This window comes from Octopus sinensis, linkage group LG8 (genome assembly GCF_006345805.1).
Source record: "Octopus sinensis linkage group LG8, ASM634580v1, whole genome shotgun sequence".
Taxonomy (NCBI): domain Eukaryota; kingdom Metazoa; phylum Mollusca; class Cephalopoda; order Octopoda; family Octopodidae; genus Octopus; species Octopus sinensis.
The window spans coordinates 102,841,571-102,863,729 of NC_043004.1; the positions used below are offsets into that span (position 1 = coordinate 102,841,571).

Consider the following 22,159-nt stretch of genomic DNA (forward strand, 5'->3'; position numbering starts at 1 on the left):
AAATCTACAATATAACTAATAATAATGTTCGTCCTTCGGGTTCGAAGATGACCATTGACATCATTTGGTGGAATTGCTGCTATGAGACCGGAGGTGGCTGGTGAGGCCAATCCGGGCAAGAAAGCCCCTCCCACAGGTGGGGCAGAAGTGGGTAGGGGCTGTGCTATTGGTGCAGGTGGCTGTGGCTTTCCACATCTGGCGTTTCTGTTCTGCTGACTGAATCCGTCTCTCCTCGGCTGTCTTTGCTCCTGTGGTGATTGCGCTGCGCCAGGATGAGCGGTCGGCAGCAAGTGTCTCCCAAGTCTCTGTGCCGATGGATCAACCCCCCTGCTCAGCTCGGATGGAACCTCACTCCTGACTAACAAGAGGTTGATCCTGGAGAGATGAGAGATAATATAACTATAGGTTAAAAGTCTACATGCAAAGTTAGACACAAATCTTCTTCCTTCTCTTTCACTTCAAGTCTTTTGATCTCCAGTCATATTCAATATGGTCTGACTCGGAGAAATATACGTTTTCTATTACTCCATTTTCCTCCTTTCTCTACCTTTTTCCTTCGGTGTAACTTTCCGAAGAAGAGCTTAAGCTTGAAATACCAAATACACTTTTGTACACCTTTACATTTTGTCTCATTGAACATCAAACTAATAAATACCTTTGCTATCCCTTTATCTTCTATGCTGTTGTCTTCATCAATATTTTTGCACCTCTAACATGCACACACATACATGTATATATATGATATGAATACTCTGTTAAAGATTAAGAGCCATGAGTTGCCCAAGAAAACTCACTCAACCGTTTTCTAAAGCAGAAAGCATGACCAAAACAATTATCTGATATGACTGATTGGAACAGTAAAGCCAGAGATCTTTTGCACTGAAGAATCAAATATTTACATCTGTTCAGGCAGAAGGGAAAAAGAAACTGTTTGAATGTTTCTATCAAAAGGAATTGGGCAAAGGATTCCAGAATTATCTCCCTTGGTTTGATATGAAAAAGTCTGAAAACAAAGTTATGAACGAAAATTTTATTTCAGTGGGAGATAGTGCATGTATAAGAATTACATATACAAATGGATATATGAGGAAAGATGAAAGGAAGACAGAGCAACAGATTAAGAGAGAGATAGTACTGCACAGTAAATATGAAACAATTCTTAGCCAATAGACCCAAATCAAGCACAGAAGCATTTGGCAGTAATTGCAATGGGTATTTAGACTATTAAAAAAAAATTTATCCGTAATTGTTGTCTGTATTTAAATTGTGCTTATTTGAGCTATTACCCATAGATTTTAGCCTATAATTTTGTTCAATATGTTACAGACAAAGACTAAATTACAGGCTTAGTATAAATTCAGACAAAATTATAGACTAAATAATAAGATTGTCTAGAGAATATGTATTTTATTACAGATTTAACTTATGACTCTGTATATTCAAATTCATTACAATCTACTTTTGCCAATTAATGAGCCCACAAATATTAGCCTATTTTTTTTTTTACCTGTACTTTTACTTTCTGCAAATGCTTCTGCAGTGGTCATGGGGGCTAATCTTTATAACTGGCTGAAATCTTTTATTCCCAGTTGGAAAGAGGCAATCACAGTACTAGAACAGCATTGTGTGCCCTATGTAATGATGTCTGGCATCTCACAAGGATCTGTTTTTAGTCTCCTGTTGTTTGTTGCATTATTGATGAAACAGTCGCAGTACATCTGAGCGTTGTATACAATAAGCTTCTTATTTTGTTACAATCACAAAAATTGATGAACAACGGCATAAAATGTTTATAGTAAATGGCACTGGGTGAGTATGCTCTCCAGCAGACCATGTTTGCAGGTGTTATAAAATCACTTAATATCAGGTATAAATGCACAAACACACACACGAAGTTACTCTCAGATATAACTGCATTAGGGAGGAAGCACTCCGTCGGTTACGACGACGAGGGTTCCGGTTGATCCGAATCAACGGAACAGCCTGCTCGTGAAATTAACGTGTAAGTGGCTGAGCACTCCACAGACACGTGTACCCTTAACGTAGTTCTCGGGGATATTCAGCGTGACACAGAGAGTGACAAGGCCGGCCCTTTGAAATACAGGTACAACAGAAACAGGAAGTAAGAGTGAGAGAAAGTTGTGGTGAAAGAGTACAGCAGGGATCACCACCATCCCTGCCGGAGTCTCGTGGAGCTTTAGGTGTTTTCGCTCAATAAACACTCACAACGCCCGGTCTGGGAATCGAAACCGCGATCCTACGACCGCGAGTCCGCTGCCCTAACCACTGGGCCATTGCGCCTCCACTATAACTGCATACACACACACACACAGAGTTTCTCTCATATATAAAGGCAATGAAAAATACACAGTGTTAAAAATGTCCTCATACCCATAGTAACATTAGTATTTAAAAATTGTAAACATCATGGAAATGAGTCCACTCCCCATTTTGTTGATGTTTATTTAAAGGAAAATCTAAAGTATATTTGTCTTGAGTTAGTGTAATATCTGAAGAATGATTACTGCTGTTTGTGGTCACCAGTTTGAAACCTCAATTGGTATGTAATTGTTCTACTTGAAAGGAAGTGAAGGTAGAGTGGGAGGATATGTAGAAGGAAAAAGGAGAAAAGGAGAGATGTTATGTCCATTTGGTGGAATGTCAGGGAGAAATAATGAATTTGAGGAGAGTCACAGACTCTGGATTATGACAACTCTGTTGTGAGTGTGTTGTTGTTGATAAGCTCCAACTCAGCCCTCTTACAGCAGACAGATAATCAAAGATGGTCTAACCTTCAATCCCACATCTTTTATCAAAAGGGTGCTTATAAGACCAGATTATCTGATGTGTCCTTATGTTTTAACCCTTTCATTACCGTATTTATTTTGAGATGTTCTGTGCTTCTTTCAATTACTTTAAATATAACAAAGAATTTAGTAAAATAATTTAGTTACCATTCAGCTAGTGTTAGGAACATAAATTGGGATTAAGGTTTGGTGGAAGATTTTAATTCAAAACTTATGAAAAAAAGACACTTGTACTCAGAGCCAGAGCCGGTTTCAGCCGGGTTAGTAACGAAAGGGTTAAAGACAGTAGTGTATGGTTTCAGAGACATGAAACTATTATTTCTAGTTGTCCAAGCAATTGTGTAGAGTTTTCTTTATTGATTCATTCATGTTGTTGTTTGAAACAATGAAGGATCCGAACCAGTAGATGCGATCAATGGCATTCCAGCAGTGACCATCCTATCTTTTACTTTTTTTCAGATATATGCATCTAGGACAACATGTCATTTTTAAGATCGCAGGATGTGATGATTTTAAGGAAATTTACTTGCACTCCTTGGTTTGTTTATGTGTGTATAAATATTTCTATTTTATCTAGTCTAGAAGGAGCTTGCAGATGTTATAAATTGTCTAAACAGTCCTTGTGATAAGGGACATTACATGGTGGTAACAAAAAGTTCCAGGACTTATGCTAAATAAAAAATAACTTATTTACCTATGTTTTGACATTATCTCTTTTGAAATAGTCACCTTGTGCAACAATACACTGGTCCCAGCATTCCTGCCACTTTTGGAATCCAGCCTGGAAGTTGTTTTCCATAAGTGAGTCAAGGATCATCAGTGATTTGCTATGGATCTCAACAATGGTATTAAAACAGTGATCTTTGAGCTGCATTTTCATTTTGGGAAAGAGATGGAAGTCTGCAAGTGCTAAATCTGGTGAATAGGATGGGTGGAGAAGCAATACCATGTTGTTTTTGGTGAGGAACTCATAAGTGAGAAGAGCTGGGTAATAATGTGCATTGTTGTCATGAAGAATCCAACTCGTTTCACTCCACAGATTTGGTCACTTTCACTGAATGTTCTCTCTCAAATACTTCAAAACAACCCAGTAGAACTTGCAACTGATAGTCTGGCCCTACCGGGATAAATTCTGGATGCACAATACCACATTTCCAGGGATGTTCTTCTGCTTTTGAGGCACCCATGCTTCTTGGAACAATGTCACTCAGCAGATGGTCTACTGCCTCATGAAAGTCGCTACTGGCTCTCTCTGTGCACACAACCATGTGCTGCTATCTTTTGATGAGCTACAGAACTAGTCCAGGAACATTTTGCTACCACCTTGAATGTGAAGTAACTATAAAACTCCAAGTCATCTAAATGATTTCTATTATGATCGAAATATCTTTTTTTTTTTATCTGCTCAAGTACAGTGTAATCAGAATTACATTATCTAAATAGTCCTGTTGTTTTATTTTCCTTTAAGACAGGAGAGAATGATTTGAGTGCAATTTTTGCAGTGACATTTCCTATAGACGTTCTTCTTTTATCTTGAGTGGTTAATGATCTGCTAAAATAAATGACATGTCCATGTCTTTCCCCCACTTTTACTTGGTTGATGTAACATAACAACCATGGTAAAATTGTAAAACTAATAAAAAATTTCAGAAAACATTTACTGCAAATATTGTTGTTTAGATCCTGCAGATGCCTGAGTAAAGTCATTCAAACTGTAACCATCTTGAAATTTTGTATAAAAAAACTACATTGTCCAATGTGTTATATAAGACAATAGAGTGTAATTTGAGGGGGATTAGGCTGGCATTTCTAGCAGATCAAGCAAATGCATTGTCTCATTCATTAGCCCAGCAGTACCAGGTGTATGGGAGTTAGGCTGCCAACCCATAGTTTAGATGGCATGGCTGGCAGTATCTAGACAACAAGGTTTTAAGAGTAGATGCTGTGAAAAGAGAGATGAGACAACTGGACAGAGGAACCTGTGCCATTAAAATAATGATGTGTGACGTTTTGCACATATAGGTAGCTGGCCACTTTTAATAATAAATAATAATAAAACATTGTGTACAGTGCTCAGGTGCACTACAACTCATCTAAAGTGTATGTATAGTACATAGGGTAATGTACAAGTGTCAGGAAAAGAACAGTGCATGAGTCATGACATACACATATGTGTATGAGTATGGAAGGGAGACAATCAGGTGTAGTTTCGGCGGATTTCGGAAAGCATGAGGGCCTTAAAGGATGCAGTGTCATGGCAGTCAACAACTGACGCAGGCAGTTTGTTCCATGCTTCAGCAACTCTGAAAGTCATGGGAGCTGTGCTATTTTCTGACTTTGTAGGCATGTCCACGTGTGTTGGACACATGGAGATCAAAAAGATGAAGATCATTGTTGGGTAGATTTGAGATAAGAATAGTCTCAACAGCTGTTTGGGGTGTGTTAGTGTGTCTTAATGTTTTATTTTTCTATATAGATTTGCTTCTGTACATTCGTTTATGCACAATTATAAGTGTGTAGATGGTCTTAAAGATTACGTCTAATGTCACTTGTACATATATTGTATAAGCCTGAGACCGATGAGCTAAAGAATTAAATTAAAAGTGTAGAAGGATAACTAAGAGATGAAGTGACTCTCGGTAATGTCATGGCTACTATCAAATTCCACCGGAACAGAATAACTGAAAGATATTGTTTAGTGAAATGAAGATTTGGGTGGGAACAATCTACACAGTAACAGTCATCCATTAACTGCAGTTCCCACCTACACTAAGATAAACTGTTTACACTGATGAGTCAGCTGTAGTGAAATGTTGAAACATGTCATAAACATTGTGAAATACTGCAGTATATTACTTTCTGTTATACACTGCAGCCAAGCAATATCTACAGACTACTGTTGAGGAACCTCTATGTGGCTGTTCATCCTACTAGAAATAACAGCTATATCACCCTCAAATCCTAATTTACTGGCTTCAAAATGGAAGGACACATTAGACAGTGTAATCCTGGATCAGGACTACATTAAGGAAGGATGATCAATACTTTGATGACGAAGGTTTGCCTGATCAGAAGTGACCTGAGGTTAAAGGAAAGCAACCTTTGGAGGTAGATTCCATCCGTTGCTCTGTTTAACACTACCACCCTGCACCTGAGTGCTTTTAATAGACTCCACTCTACCGCAACGATCTGAACCAAGTTTCTGATCAGAAAAAAAAAATCCCCATAAACGGTAGTTTTCTTCCCCACCTTTTACCCCATGTCAAAGGACTTCTCTCTTCAGTTTACTCTTTTATTCTTTTACTTGTTTCAGTCATTTGACTGCAGCCATGCTGGAGCACCGCCTTTAGTCGAGCAAATCGACCCCGGGACTTATTCTTTGTAAGCCCAGTACTTATTCTATCGGTCTCTTTTTACCGAACTGCTAAGTGACGGGGGACGTAAACACACCAGCATTGGTTGTCAAGCAATGATAGGGGAACAAACACAGACACACAAACGTACATATAAATATATACATATACACGACAGGCTTCTTTCAGTTTCCGTCTACTAAATCCACTCACAAGGCATTTGTCGGCCCGGGGCTATAGCAGAAGACACTTGCCCAAGATGCCACGCAGTGGGACTGAACCCGGAACCATGTGGTAGGTTAGCAAGCTACTTACCACACAGCTACTCCTAAACAATATCCATTTTGGATATCCATATCTAACATGTCTTATTCTTTGCACAACAGCCTATAGTTTAAAGCAGGGTGCTCTGTGCAACTCACAAAAGGATACAAAACAAATACTTTATAAGAAGCAACAGTGGAAACATGGATTGCAGATGCTATAGTGAAGGTAACCTGTCTAAAGAAGCAGTAACTCAGTATATATATTTCTTTACTACCCTCAAGGGGCAAAATATAGAGGGGACAAACAAGGACAGACAAATGGATTAAGTCGATTACATCGACCCCAGTGCGAAACTAGTACCTTATTTATCGACCCCGAAAGGATGAAAGGCTAAATCTACCTCGGCGGAATTTGAACTCAGAACGTAACGTCAGACGAAATAACTGTTTCTTTACTGCCCACAAGGGGCTAAACACAGAGGGGACAAACGGATCAAGTCGATTACATCTACCCCAGTGCGTAACTGTTACTTAATTTATCGACCCCGAAAGGATGAAAGGCAAAGTCTACCTTGGTGGAATTTGAACTCAGAACGTAACGTCAGACGAAATACCGCTAAGCATTTCGCTCGGGGCGCTAACGTTTCTGCCAGCTCGCCACCTTGATTATAACTCAGTATATAGATTAATATAGGATAGAGAGAACTCTTTATTCCTAACAAACAACCTCTCTAGTGCTAGGTAGCACAGTAAAATGCATCCAGTCTCCACACAGTGATATTGTTGATGATAGGACAGGCATCTAATCATAAGAACCATGTCATGTACAATAATACAGACTGGTGGATTTCTCTGTTGTTGGGCGCAACATATGTTAAAGAGTCTGAGAAGATGCAGTGCAACACATGTATGTATACAAAACAAGTATAAAATAATAATGATGCTGAAGATAATTAAGAAATAACCCATCATAAATGATGATGGAAGGAGAATATTATTCCAAATATATAATAATAATATAATAATGAAATTATTGTATAGTGCTCAGGTGCACCACAACTTGTCAGAAAGTGCATATAAAGTACATGCAGTAATGTAAAAATGTCTGGAAAGCGAACAATGTATGAGTCAGATAGATGCCCGTGTGTGTATGGAGGGGAGAAAATCAGGTGTAGCGTTGGCGAATCTCAGAAAGCATGGAAGTTTTGAAGGATTCAGTACTCCGACAACTAACAACTGATGCCGGCAGTTTGTTCCATGCTTCAGCAACTCTCAGCGTGAAAAAATGTTTCCTGAAGTCATGGGAGCTGTGCTGTTTTCTGACTTTGTAAATATGTCCACGGGTGTTAGATGGGTGGAGTTTGAAAAGGTGCTCAGAGTTATTGTTTGTACGATGGTTGATAATTTTATGGGTAAGAGTGAAGGCTTATATTATACAAAATAAAAATTCTTTGCTCTGTAATTCCTTATTTATAGAGGTTGGGATGTAGCTGATTGTTTAATTAAATGGAAGATGTAATGAATGATATATGCCAAAAATTTCTAATCATTTGAAATATCCCATTTAGTTACAAAATTCTTATGGCAACTGGTAGCAGCTTTTAAGGGTAAGGGGAGATAATTTCTAGAAATTCAGAATCAATCTTTTGGTTAATTTACGTGCTTAGCAGGAGGAAAGCCACATACACGTTTATATTGATCTCAGTATTTTACTGGTACCTGTTTTATTGATCCCAGGGAGGATGAATAGTGGGGTTAGCATGATTGTAATTCAGAATGTACCGAAATGTCTTTTGCTTGCCACTCAATTAGTTCTTGCCCAACAGGTTTTATAATTAATCAAAATATTATTTTGAAGATCTACGACTCTCAACAAGTTTATCTTATCAGAATGATATAAAGAAAAAAAAATTGTGATTTTGGAATGGAAAATAGGATCATATTGCTTAGCACTCAGTTAACCTTGATAGAGTAAACTTCTCATCAAAAATATTCCAGTTGTAATTATCCCAGCAATTTCTGACAGTATGTGTTGGTCTACTAATCTTATGTCTTTTTTTTATGACACGAGGATGTGACTAGGGGGAGATTTAGCTATTTCTGACATGTTGAGCAATATCACAGACTTGATATGCTTCTATTAGGGTCCAAGTCTGATATAGGTCCCTTTACCATGGCTGTAGTCCATACTGATGTGGAGTGAGAGATTTGAAAGCTGTGTCATTATTAGCACTATCATGCTCCCAGTTTAAGGCCATGACTTAAGCCCACACAAGGACTTGAACTCCTGAATAAATACAAACCATTAAATTGCTCTTTACCAAAGCTAGCCCTTTCACAACATTAGTATCAAGTTTCTTGATGTCTCTGTTTGCCTAGTGTTAGATTATCCATGACTAGCAAAGGACACCATAGTGCAGTGTTGGTTGCAGAATAAAAACCATTTAACCTTTGGCTGGTTCTTTGATACTGTTGTCTTAGCCATCCATGGTTCCACCAAAATTCAAAGGACAGGGACGATAAGATGCTATACTTTTAGAATATGTGTTGTGAGTTCAAGTATGATCAATAGTACTGTACAGTCAACAAAATATTGAACTCATTGTTTCACTTACAAGATACGAGCCAATGGGGAAATATCTCTATGTTCTTTAAACTTAATTGAAACATCACTCAAATTTCCATTAAACTACATCCTAAAAAAATCAAAAAGGACAGGACACGTTGCATAATAAAACTCTAGATTGGTCATGAGCAAACTGTGACCCACAGGACTTTCTGAATAGCACATCAAGGAAAAACTGTCGGAAATTTTTTTTAGCAGTGCAGCTGTTTCTCAAAATGGTTGCTCACACCTGTCCTAGATAATACTTAACAGGACAATATGGACATGGTTCAATTGCCTCTGAATCATTTGTATGATCAGGGCTGATAGAGAATGAGCTAATACAGAAGATTCTACATTGTAAATTCAGAAAGAGCAGCCAAATCTCTCTCAGATCACACCCTAATAAAAAAGAAAAAAAAAGCACCAGTCAAATTTATGGGATTATGTTGATAACACTTCTCCCTAAAATGTGTAGGCTTATGTTAATGTCTGAAAATATTAATAGGGATGGAGGGCAAAGGTAAAGAATATGCACACCTAGTGGTTAGGGTTATGCCAAAAACAGGGTGTGTATATTCTTTACATCATCATCGTTTAGCGTCCGCTTTCCATGCTAGCATGGGTTGGACGGTTCTACTGGGGTATGTGAAGCCAGAAGGCTTCATCAGGCCCAGTCAAATCTGGCAGTGTTTCTACGGCTGGATGCCCTTCCTAACGCCAACCACTCCGTGAGTGTAGTGGGTGCTTTTTACGTGCCACCCGCACAGGTGCCAGACAGAGCTGGCAAACGGCCACGAACGGATGGTCTTTTTATGTGCCACCGGCACGAGGGCCAGGCGAGGCTGGAGAGCAAGTACATAACATGGGTTTCCTATTTTCAAATTTCACTGAGGTTGATTGTGTTCCCTTCAAACTGTGGGAAGAGAAAAAGAAATCCCCCTTCTGAGGTCCATAATGTGTCCTGTTCTTTTCAATACTTTAGGATGTGATTTAATGGAAATTTGAGTGATGTTTCAATTAAGTTTAAAGAACAGAGATATTTCCCCATTGGCTCATATCTTGTAAGTGAAACCCAAATTTCTGGCCTCAGGTATGTGTCGGAAATTATTATAAAAGGTGATGGATTAACAAAATCGTTAGAGTACTGTATTTGTTCTGGCTCTCAAGATTCCGAGTTTAAATCCCCTTGAATTCAACTAAGCCATTCATTCTTTCAAAAGAGGCTCAAGAAAAATAAAGTACCATGGACTTAATCCACTAATCTGTTCTTCCTATTTATGGCTTGTGCCTATGTATAAATTGTTATAATCAAAAGAATTATGGGCTGGCAATTCATTAAACTGGACAAGATACCTTGTGGTATTTTATGGCTTTTTACTTTTGAGTTCCAATTCTGCTGAGGTCAGTTTTGCTTTTCGTCCTTCTGGGGTTAAAGTACCAATAAAGTACTGGATGTGGAGTTTGAGTCTTCTCTTCTGTCCTCACTTCAGAGTATCACAGTGACTGACTCATTGTTATGAAACACTCATAACAAGGAAGTGTGGTGATATAGCAGTATTCTTATATTGATAAGCATTAGAAAATTAATGGATCTTCCCAAATAATTTACTGATCCATTGATAATTTACATATCTGCCTTTATGAAAGAGTAAGAAAGTAACTCTTACACCTAGAGTTCATCCATATTGCCTTGCTAGAATAGGTTGAAAGAATACTCATTATTAAGGCATTATTTTCTAACAGCCAGATGCTTTTCCTGTCACTAACCATTACATGTTTTTCAAGACATTCCTTTATTCCATTTGTCTTTGAAAGTGCATGGCTATGACGCTATTTCTTTACAGGAAATGTCAACATCATTATCATTTAACATCCATTTTCCACGCTGGCATGGGCTGGACGGTTTGACAGCACCTCTTCAGACTCCAATTGTCTGTTATGTGCATGGTTTCTACAGCTGGATGCCTTTCCAGTTGCCAATCACTTTAGAGTATGCTGGGTGCTTTTTTCACGCCATCAGCATTATGTACTTTTACACAGTACCAGCACAAGTGCCTTTTATGTGGTTCTAGAACCAGTAAAAGACAAACCTGTATGTGTGGAGGACCGCAATTTTACTTAGCTTGATGCGTCTTCTCAGGCACAGCGAATTGCCACATTTCCTGGTCCCTTGTCATCTCCTAAATGAGGCCCAGCATCTGAAGATCCTTTCTCACCACTTCATCCCATGTCTTTCTGGGTCTAACCCCTTCCACAGGCTCCCTCCACAATTAGTCACAAATTTTGCTCAAGTGCTTTGTTTTTTTTTGTGTGAAAATGTTAACATTCATACACATGTGCACACTTACATATGAGGGGTCCCTGAAAAGATCCTGGCTTTAAGGGTATTATGAAAGGCCTGGTTGGAGGCCCGCTGCAATAAATGTGTGAATCTGAGAGGCAAATATGTTGGGTAAAAATCAGAATTAATTGATCCTCCTCTATTTTCTTTTACCCAAAGCCAGGAACTTTCCAGCATTTCCTAGTACATAATGGACTTCCTTACAGTTTCCATCAACCATTTTCACTCGCAAAGCTTTAAATGATCTGGAGCTAAACAGTGAAATAGATTGAAACCATGTAGCAACAAAGCAAACTGTACCTACACAGCCTGCAACAGAAAACCATGAAGACATTAAAAAAAATAGGATGTAAGAAGTAATAATAAAATGCAAAGTATTTTTTGAAAGTTTTATTTCTTCAAGGATACACATATTTCAACTGCAGTTACCCGCAGTAAGAGTGTGTGTTCCATGATGAAATTTTGACCAGTAGGTGTCTGGACAGCAGGTGTTCCCAAAGTTTGTATGGTCACCAATCTAATCCCCTCTGACCACCTTGTTACAGAGATTATTAGACTAATCAAAATGCAATAAATAAAATAGAAGAAATAATTTTAGATGAAGTTTGTGAGAAGCAAGGGAGAAACTTGCACACTGGAAAAATCCATGACTCAAGGATTAATAAATAAATAGATAGAAAGCTCTGTTGTAATGAGGAAGTTGCACTATTCTGGTAAGACTGAGAAACTATGAAACTAATTTAGTTAACCTTTAGGGAAAAAAAAAAATTAGTGAAAGGTAATTATATCATGGCAGAAATTGTGGTTGAAGTGTTCATATAATTTAGAAAAAAAAAAGTTCTCATATAAATAAAATTTGCTTGAGAACTAACAAATTAAGTTTATCCACAAAGTTAGGCTTCTTATTGAAAATAAAAATGAAGCAAATCTGCAAAGGATTAGCTTTGAATTTTCTAGATACAATTTTACTGGAAACTAGATTAAGTTTCATGTTTGAGAAAATAACCAGTTGAGCATTAAATGATATATTTTAACTGAGCATAGTAGTTTCAAGCTGCAGTTAAGACTAAGATATGGGGTTAAGAGTTTTCAAAAAAATATTTCTAGCATTGAGAAGATAAATAAACATGAATGAATAGCAAAGTAAAAATATGATTCTACTTTGCTTTTAAATATATTCCATTTTACCACAGATAGTGTTTCTGCCCTAGATTATCAGCATATAAGTACAGCTGCTGTCTATGCACTTTACATGTTCACCATGCACATCACATTATAAATGGCATTCAGTCATTTAGTTGATATATGTGTGTATGCATGTATATACATATATATATATATATATATATATATATATAGTAAATATTTTTTTATATTTATTCTAATTTGTTAGTCAAACATATGAAGAATAGATTTTGAAGTTCAGAACAAAAGAATTAAAAATTTTAGATTGTCCATGTAATTAAAGTTTAATTAAAAAAATGTTAGAAATTAAGAGAATGATATTATGATGCTTTAAATAAATGCAATTAAATAATATGTACAAAGACAATATGTTCTTCATATACAAAATTGGCAGGAACAATTCCAATATGCCAACTACTTAAAAAATAAATATATATATAATTTAAGAACTGTTGAAAGTACAATTCTTTGGTAAAAGCAGAGTGAAGTAATAAAGTATTATCATTCTTTTAATCCAGCAGAATTTAGAAAAAGGTAAATAACTGCTAATGGTTCCAGTAGGAACCATTGAGAAGAAAATCAACTGATAATATTTTGAGAGATAAAATGTTTCTGAAGTAAACGGTTTGCTTTTTATAAAGGGAATTTTGAGGGATGGGCGAGAGGGGAAAAAGTGAAATATGTATATATATATACACAAAGAAAGAGGGAGAATAATCAATTCGACAATGTCTAAAAGAGTCGAATGATAAAATAATGGGGGATGGAGATCTATAGCTAGAAGTTAAAATGCCTAATGTAAAAGCTGGCAGCTAATAAAGGCTGACAGGATCAATGTTTTAATGATAAAAGTTGCTGCATAGAGAAAAGGGGAAAGAAAAAAGATTTAAAGGGGAAAAAGTTTGTTTAGTGTTTGTAACAGCCAAATATTGCTGGCATAAAATATGCCATAAAAAAAAATATACTAGGGAAAATATCTAGAAGCTGTTAAGATTTACAGAGAATGTTAGCGTGCAAGTTATCCTAAAGCCTTCCCACAAAATTTTTCTGTCTTTTTTTTTTAATTACAAGAGTCATTTTATTAAATTAAATAAAAAAAAAAAAAAAAAAAAAACAGAAACAAAATGTTGATTAACCAAAGATTAAATTCAAACTAAAATATTTAGTGAAGGAATATTTAAATAATCTAAGTTATCTCCCTTATGCCGATCTATTTTTTGAGGTTGACACAGAGGCAGTTCAAGAGTTGTAAAAACAAGGGAAAAAATATAGGAAAACGTAAAAGAAGTTTGATATATTTAAATAATCGACTCAGTTATAAACTGATTCTAACTATTAGCGTCTGCAAATGGAGTGTCCAATGAACTTGTAAGAGGTAATCAGAGGTCAAGTTTAGATATTTGAAATCTCTAATGATGCTAAATCATCCTCAAAATTAGTGACACGACGACTTTTCAAGTCACAGTTCTGCTCCTTCCAATCGAATCTGTTCCTACAACCAAATGGAAAACAACAAAAATTAATAAATCGTTCAACACAACAACACACACACACACAATATCTGCACACAATACTCTCATCCTCCTTAGTCACAGAAATAGGAGTGGCTGTGTGGTAAGTAGCTTGCTTACCAACCACATGGTTCCAGGTTCAGTCCCACTGCATGGAACCTTGGGCAAGTGTCTTCTACTATAGCCTCGGCCAACCAAAGCCTTGTGAGTGGATTTGGTAGACAGAAACTGAAAGAAGCCCGTCGTATATATGTATGTACATATATATGTGTGTGTGTATGTTTGTCCCCCTAGCATTGTTTGACAACCGATGCTGGTGTGTTTATGTTCCCGTTACTTAGCGGTTCGGCAAAAGAGACCGATAGAATAAATACTGGGCTTACAAAGAATAAGTCCTGGGGTCGATTTGCTTGACTAAAGGCGGTGCTCCAGCATGGCCGCAGTCAAATGACTGAAACAAGTAAAAGAGTAAATCTCATAACTAATAAACTACAGCCACAAATTTCTCATGAAATTCTTGCAGTGGATTCAAACTCACAGGCTATTGGTCCAATACATTCTACTTAACCCAATTCACTTCTATAATGAAAGTGGAATCAACTTAGTTAACCCCTCCTGTATCGTTTTGTAAATCCAGTTATAAACGAGACATCAATTATGTTCAGACAATGGATTTTTCCAGTTTGCCATTTGTAAAGCAGTAGAATTAGATTTGATAATCCAAAGTTATTTGTTACACCAGCTCCAAACTGAACTGAAAATTTTCAGATTACAATTAAAATGGTTTGATTGATTAAATACATTTTGATATTTAGCTTTCTCCTCGCTATTCTGAATTCAAAACCTTACTGGGATGAATTTAGCCTTCCACTTTCCTGAAGTCAATGCAATAAATATCAGTAAAGTTGCAGTCCATATAAATTCTGCGTTGATGCTCAACTCAGAAATCTTAGTTAGAACTTTCAGCAGAGTATTAACTGACAGTGAACAATGGACAGAGAACACTAAGTACAATTAAGATAATGAAGTTTATTGTATCACTGCAAAATCGCCCTCCCATGAAAATGTTACAATTAGAAGTAAAGTCCTTACCAAATCTCTCGATCGCAGTAGTAGTAGTGTATTGGTTCAGGCATACCATTGAATTGAGAAGACACACAGAAAGTGTATGCTCCCATATTCTCAAAGTAAAGCCAATCACCAACTTTCATAGCTGGAAGCTGACAGTCCGTCAGGATACAGTCCAAGCCATCACAAGTAGGGCCCCAAACACTAGAGCTGTACAACATATCGACATCAGACAGGTCCTGCAAGAAGGAGAAAAGGAAATGGATGTTATTAGATAAATGTTCCAGCAATAATGTTAAATATTAAGTCAGTGGGAACAGGCTTTCCACAACCATAAAAAGTAGGATCATTGAAGAAAAAGGGAAAAAGCAAGCTCAGGTATGAAGGTTAAGAAATAAATATGAAATACTGGCTCTAATATTGATTATGTGAAACGTTTTCTCCCCATTTGACTTTAACCCTTAAGTGTTCGCATTATTCTGCCAAAATTAATGCCTTTTCATCCACATTGCCTTGAACTAATCAGGCATTATCTTGTAGCTATGAGATTTTGATGAGGTAGCTGTTAATTTTTAAAACGATATTGTAGGGTTGGTGTGAGAGACCAAATCTGGCCAGTTTGAACATAAAACAGGCAGAATACTTTTGGCTGGATATGGCCGGTTTAAATGCTAAAGGGTTAAATCAGTATTGCAAGGCACTACTTTTGAAAGAAAATCTGAAAATAAGCACCAAATACATCAGCTCAGCATTTTAAAGGTATCTTCTATTGTAGCTCCTGGAGCCATTGAAATAAACATGGGATCCAGACGTAAGCACAGATCAATCATTGAAGCAGAAAATAAAAGATATTTAACATTGGCAGTGAAAGATCACAGAATAAACTCATATGATTAGCAGATATTTACAGGTGTAGAGAAACCCCTGATATATCCAATTACCTAACCAATTTCATTCCAAGAGTGTCATTTCCTTTACCATGCACCAAATACTTTGGTTATAATAAAGTTTCATGAAGTAAACAAAAAGGGAGAAATAAACAGCTACAGAAGTTAGGCGACTGATTCTAGGGGTCTCACACATTTGCTCAACCTCCTAGAAATAGCATTCAAGTCTGCTTCAAATTACACCCTGTTGCTTTTGAAAGTTGAGGGACACATTGAATAATGCACTCCTAGATACGTAATGCCTAAAGAGGAGGATAGCAAAAGCATAGCTTGAATGTCAGATCATAAGCCTGCTCAGTAAGGGCAACCTTGAGATAAACAACTGATGAAATCAATTAATAGTATTTTTTAATTAGATCAACTAAAAACACAACCTTCAATGAATGTTTAACACTTTAGAAGAGAAGTAACCAGAGTTGTGGATGAAATGGAGACTTTTAGATGAAATTTTCAAGAATGAAATTATAATGTCAGAAAACTGTAAATGATGGTCAGTAGGATCTAGGAAGATACAAAGCAATCAACTTCATCCAAGTTTTCAGGACATAGATGTAATAATTAGAGTATTTAACATCTTTATTATTGCATTCAGTGGTCAAAAACCCAATCCCTACAACTAGTGTCAATCTGAACCATGGGTTCAAATTTGGCAACAGCCACTATGTTTTAAGCAACATAGATAATTAGTTTGTGTCAGCCCAAATAGCTGAGAAATAATATCTTTTTCCCATTTTATAGTTGTATAATAGTGGCCATTTGTAAATAAGAACGCAAAACTATTAAAAATATACAAATTTAGTTTGCGAACGTTTTGTTCTGCTTTGCTGAGACTCCATGTTCTCAGACCTAAAGGGTAGCGACAGAAAAGAGGAAGACGGAAGGAAGAAACATTTAGTTTAAGAAATAGGGATCATGTGGAAGGATTTTGGAGTTTACAAAGCAAGTGGAAACTAAAAGGGACATCTCACCTTATCCTTGTTCCATGATGAACAAACCTGAGAAAAAGCAAGTAACTTGCTTAAGAAATGCTAAACGATGAAGAACTGAAGGCAAATTTCATCAATAAAACTTATTCAGTAGTCTGTACCATTTTGTCAACTTGCTAAAGTTCAGGACATTTTTTCAATGTGTGCATGTTATTGTGAGGCTATAGTAATCTAATGGCAATGTGATGTGCAGCTATGGTAATTCCTATCTTTTTGTATCCAAGAAGATAGACCCAACTTTCATTGGATAAAAATAGGTAATTTATGTATGAATATAGAGGAAAAGAAAATACATATAGAAGAGAAAGAGATACAAAGAGATATTTACCTGGATTACACTCGGAAACACTTTGGCATGGTCCAGCAAGATACAGTTGAAGGAGCCATAAACACCATCATTGACATAGTACATGAAATGGGGTTCGTCATTTGCATCCGGCTCCCTGTCTGCACCTTCAAAGAAAAGAGCCTCTTTAATAAGCAAAATAGTGACAGTAGATGACCACAAGAAACAGGGGAATTTCAAAAGGTTCAGCATACAATATAACCAGTATATTTATTTGGATATTTCAAAATTCAATTGTAAATGTATGCAACATTTATCAAACATTAACAGTTAGGGACACCATGGAGAAAAAAATAGCTAGAAGCTGCCATTAATTTAATGTTACAATGCTATGTACATGAGCTTAATGGTACAACACAATGCTGTTGGCAAGTTTAAACCTCGGGTTAATAACCCATTAAGTATATTCAAGAGACGAACAACAACAACAAAATATTTAAAAACATACATACTTTGTTTCACTGTTCTATAAAGCTGACAAACTCTTTTCGACTCACCTAACTATGTTCACGCTAAAGGCATCGATGGGAAAGTTACTCGTATCATTAATTTAAATTACCCAAGTAAAATGCCCCCCCTCCCACTAAAAACCTTTACATCATCATCATTTAACGCCTGTTTTCCATGTTGTCATGGGATGGACAACCTGACCGGAGCTGGTCAGTCAAAAGACTGAGCCAAGTTCCAGTGTTTGCTTTGGCATGATTTCTAGGGCTGGATGCCCTTCCAAATGTCAACCCGGTTACACAATATACTGGTTGCTTCTTACACGGCACCATCAGAAGTGAGGTTACCAAATAACCTGAGTGTGCGTGTATGGAATAGGGGTGTAGTAATAGTGGTATAAGCAGAGGGACAGGAATAGGTATCTTGGCAATAAAGGAGATACATGGCTACCCGAGGAGAGAGAGAAGCTGGGAGGTGTGATGGAGGCTATACTCAAGTTACAGGGAGGTGTATATAAGAGAAGTAGGACCAAAGATTGGATAGGGTGAATGGGTGGGTAAGTTCAAAAGGAGAGTGGAAGGTAGAGGTTTAATGAGACCAGAATATTTATTATCAGACAGCAGGTCCACCCTACTGCATAAACACATTCAGTTTTTAATTTGAATTTGGGGGGGGGGGCTCTATTTGACATTGACAAGCTTTATAATTTGCTTTTTCATTTGGTGCACACTACATAACATTTACAGTCACATAATGTTATTCTTTTGGGAAAAATTTTCTCATGCTATCAGATACAGAACGTGCTGAGCATTATAACAAAAACGAAAACAAAAAAAAAAAAAATTCCTAGTGAAATGGTGTTATGATGAATAGAATTAGTGCTCATGTTGAGACAAATACAATACACCCTGAAAGTACATCATCATCATCACCCACTTTTCCATGTACGGACCTGACAATTTTTTGAGGTATATTTTCTACCCATCCTGTTTCTAGACATTTCCCATGATCAGACATTTTTTTCGCAGAAGATTGGAAACAAACAATATTGCTTGTATTATGGTGATGCTTGCTTACGACCATCAAGTAATGTTGAGACAAGGAAACACACACACACACACACACACAAAATGGGCTTCATTCAGTTTCCACCTACCAAATTTACTCACAAAAGCTTTGGTAGGCCCAGGGCTATAGTAGAAGACACTTAACCAAGGCTCAGCTCAGCGAGACTGAACCTGAGATCATATGATTGTGAAGCAAATTTCTCAACCACATAGAAAAGCTTAAATACTTAGATAATACACAGCAGATGTACATTTTGAATTGTTTTCACTTAGGTCAATTCATTTTAAATCTGAATTCATTTCATCATTTAACTTGGGACTAAAATTCTGTATTTTCTTGTGGATAACCAAAATTAGTCTGCAAGTAATGACAGCTTTGTCTCAAGCTGCAAATGTTGATGTTACATGAGGTATCAATGTAGGGAAGTAAATAGAACCATATAGGAAGTCAGTACTTGAAACTGTGATTAAGGCTAGGTTAAGGAAAAAAAAGAGAGACTTCAGTTTGAGAAGGGACTGATCGATGAAAGTGTAACAATCAACGTCTATAGCATTGGCATTTATAATCTAGTATTATTGTGTGTAGAGCTTGCAGAAACTTAAAGATTTTTTGAAAGAAGTTGAGCCTTACCAAGCGCATTCTCATCTCTACTTGTTACCCTCATAGCTATGATATTCACTCCAAGGGTATATGCTGAAGATACAAAGTACCGGCCTGGTTCAGCGATGATGTCCACCCCACATGAAGGAGGGAAGTAAATATCCAGTGACTCATTTATAACTTCAGCAATCTAGAAAAGAGAGAAACCACATTTAACAGCATTCAAAGTCAATTGAAATGATTAAGAGACGGCTCATGTTACTAGAGCAGCTGCTGCTACTATTACAACTACTAAATAATAATAATACAGACTTAAAACAGTAAAACTATTGGAATTAAATACAAACATTTTAACATCTTCAAAGACAAAAGTATTGGCTAGACATGATACTGTTACAAGCAGTACAAGGATGGGGGATACACACACACACACACACAATCACAGTATAGACACTTTACAAACAATTACTTGAAGAGTCCAGCTTTTCAAACTGTCTTTCAAAGAGGTAAAATTCTTCTTGTCCAATATTTTGAATCCAGTTTTGTCCCCTGTTAACGGGTTTGTCTGGATCTACCTCACTCCAACAGCAACTGCTCTCACACCATCTTGCCCAGTTTGGGACATCCTCCCTCCTGAAGCCAACCCTCCCAATCTCTTCCATGTTTTCTTTGGTCAACTTCATTTTCATGGTTCATTCACTCTCCTCAGAACATGATCCACACCCTTCCTCAACACAGGTCCATACCACTGCACTCCATTTGTCCTGATTCCTCCAACCCCCAGCTTCCATATCTATCTGAGCCTGAACTCAAGTTTTTATTAACACAATGCCGGGCACAATCCTGTGGTTAAGATGTACACATTGCAACTGCATCCTACAATGTCTCCCTTTGGGCAAGTCTTGAGTCAACCAATGTAAGTGAAATTTGGTAGACTGAAACCAAGTTGAAGTCAGAGGTGGGAGTTTATGTTGTTCCATTGCTTAATTTAACCACTTAGCATTCAGATTACAGTCAAATGTAATTGCCTATTTTTAGAGTGACAGTGTAGGGTAGGAGTGAGAGGTCAGATCAGACCAGTTCTATAAAACATAGAATTTCAGTCCAACATGGCACCTGAATATCATCTATAGGTATTCCAACCAAGATTGTAGTTTGAGGTTAACTTTCTTCCAATGATCTCAAGAAGATCATGGATGGTACCCTTCTTCCATTGAGTAAGCCATTAATAGTATCTATCTATCTTTAAAGGCGGTGCTCCAGCATGGCCGCAGTCAAATGACTGAAACAAGTAAAAGAAAAAAAATATATATATATATAAGAAAAAAGGACAAGAGATGAGATATACAACTTACCTCGTCAAAGGTTATTTCCGGAATTTCATGTCCAGGAAAGCCTCCTCCTATATCTAAGAGTGTTAAATTGTAGCCAAACTTTTCAGCAACATCAAAGACATGGCGTGCATCTCGGATAGCAACTTCATAGGCTGCTGCTTCTTGACATCCACTGCCAACATGGAAGCTGTAACCAGAATAAATTTATCCGATTATTATTACATTTTTGGCAGAAAAAAAGAAAAGAAATGTAAAATATAGAATGTACATGGTCTAACAAGGAAAAACTAATGACTTTAAAATGGCAGCAATTTTTGAATACATCACATACTTGTATCTACTCTATACCAAATCAAGTTACTGCTACTTACTACTCAAACAATTATGTAATAGCTCATCATCTGAGTCATCCAGGCTACACCACCGATACAATTGTAGTAATTGAGATGTACAAACAATGAGCTATTTTCATCCACAAGTGGTCGGACACAAGATTGTTTCTGCTCAGAGCTGCTTGCAAATTTCCTTTGTGTCATTGGATGTTCACTTCTTTATATTCAACAGATTGCAATCTTTACAGCACTAGTATACATAGCTACAGCTTCTAAGCCCACAAATTTGTCTGAAATATCAGTCAAAAAAATGCTATATGGCTTTCAGCCACATTGTATGGAAACGATGATTTCCAGCTCATATTGCACACTGATTGACCATTGTCTTCTTTATAAAACCAAATTGCAACAATACTCAGTGTCCACTTCACAAATCTTCCAAACCTTCATCTCTTATTTTATGGCTTATCTGGGATATATTGCTTGAAGGCCTTTAAATTCTACCACCCCTTCATCAATGGACAGTCTTTCTTGGTTGGTAATAGGACTTACATTTACTTTGCAAAGGATCCAGGTCTCAATTTAAAGACATCACCTGGATACTGGAAAGAACATTATAATCATACTTGTTAAATTAAGAATCATAATATTCTTCTCCATGTATTGCTTTGGTGTTTTGCTCATGTAAATATTGATAACTTAAAAAACTGAATTGTGATTATGATATTAAAAAATACCCATTATTATATTTACTTAAACACCTTCAATTATGACTAACCCAAAAGTATTCATACATACCTGACACCAACGACTTTTAAGTCAAGGTCTTTTGCTCTCTTCAGTAGAGATGGCACTGTTTTCAGCAGGCATCCAAACTTCAGGCTTAGTTCACACTGAACCTTATAGTCACTTGGAGGAAGGATCCTGATAACCAATCTAAGAAAGAACAATAAAGGAATG

At 36.9% G+C, this 22,159-nt stretch overlaps 1 protein-coding gene across 3 annotated transcripts in view; it reads right to left on the reverse strand.

The window, feature by feature from the left end:
- Positions 1 to 11,750: 11,750 nt before the first annotated feature.
- LOC115214899 (ornithine decarboxylase) overlaps positions 11,751 to 22,159 on the reverse strand; it is a 46,218-nt gene continuing 35,809 nt past the window's right edge. For 2 of the 3 annotated variants that reach the window (XM_036505633.1, XM_036505632.1), the window contains 7 exons: positions 21,998 to 22,135; positions 20,889 to 21,054; positions 19,564 to 19,723; positions 17,401 to 17,525; positions 17,055 to 17,081; positions 15,164 to 15,378; positions 11,751 to 14,052 (listed from right to left, as the gene is read on the reverse strand). In XM_036505633.1, coding sequence (XP_036361526.1) covers positions 13,953 to 14,052; positions 15,164 to 15,378; positions 17,055 to 17,081; positions 17,401 to 17,525; positions 19,564 to 19,723; positions 20,889 to 21,054; positions 21,998 to 22,135 — 931 coding nt within the window. In that variant the 3' untranslated portion in view covers positions 11,751 to 13,952. The remainder of the gene's footprint in view (positions 14,053 to 15,163; positions 15,379 to 17,054; positions 17,082 to 17,400; positions 17,526 to 19,563; positions 19,724 to 20,888; positions 21,055 to 21,997; positions 22,136 to 22,159) is intronic. The other variant, XM_029783936.2, reaches the window with a different exon arrangement.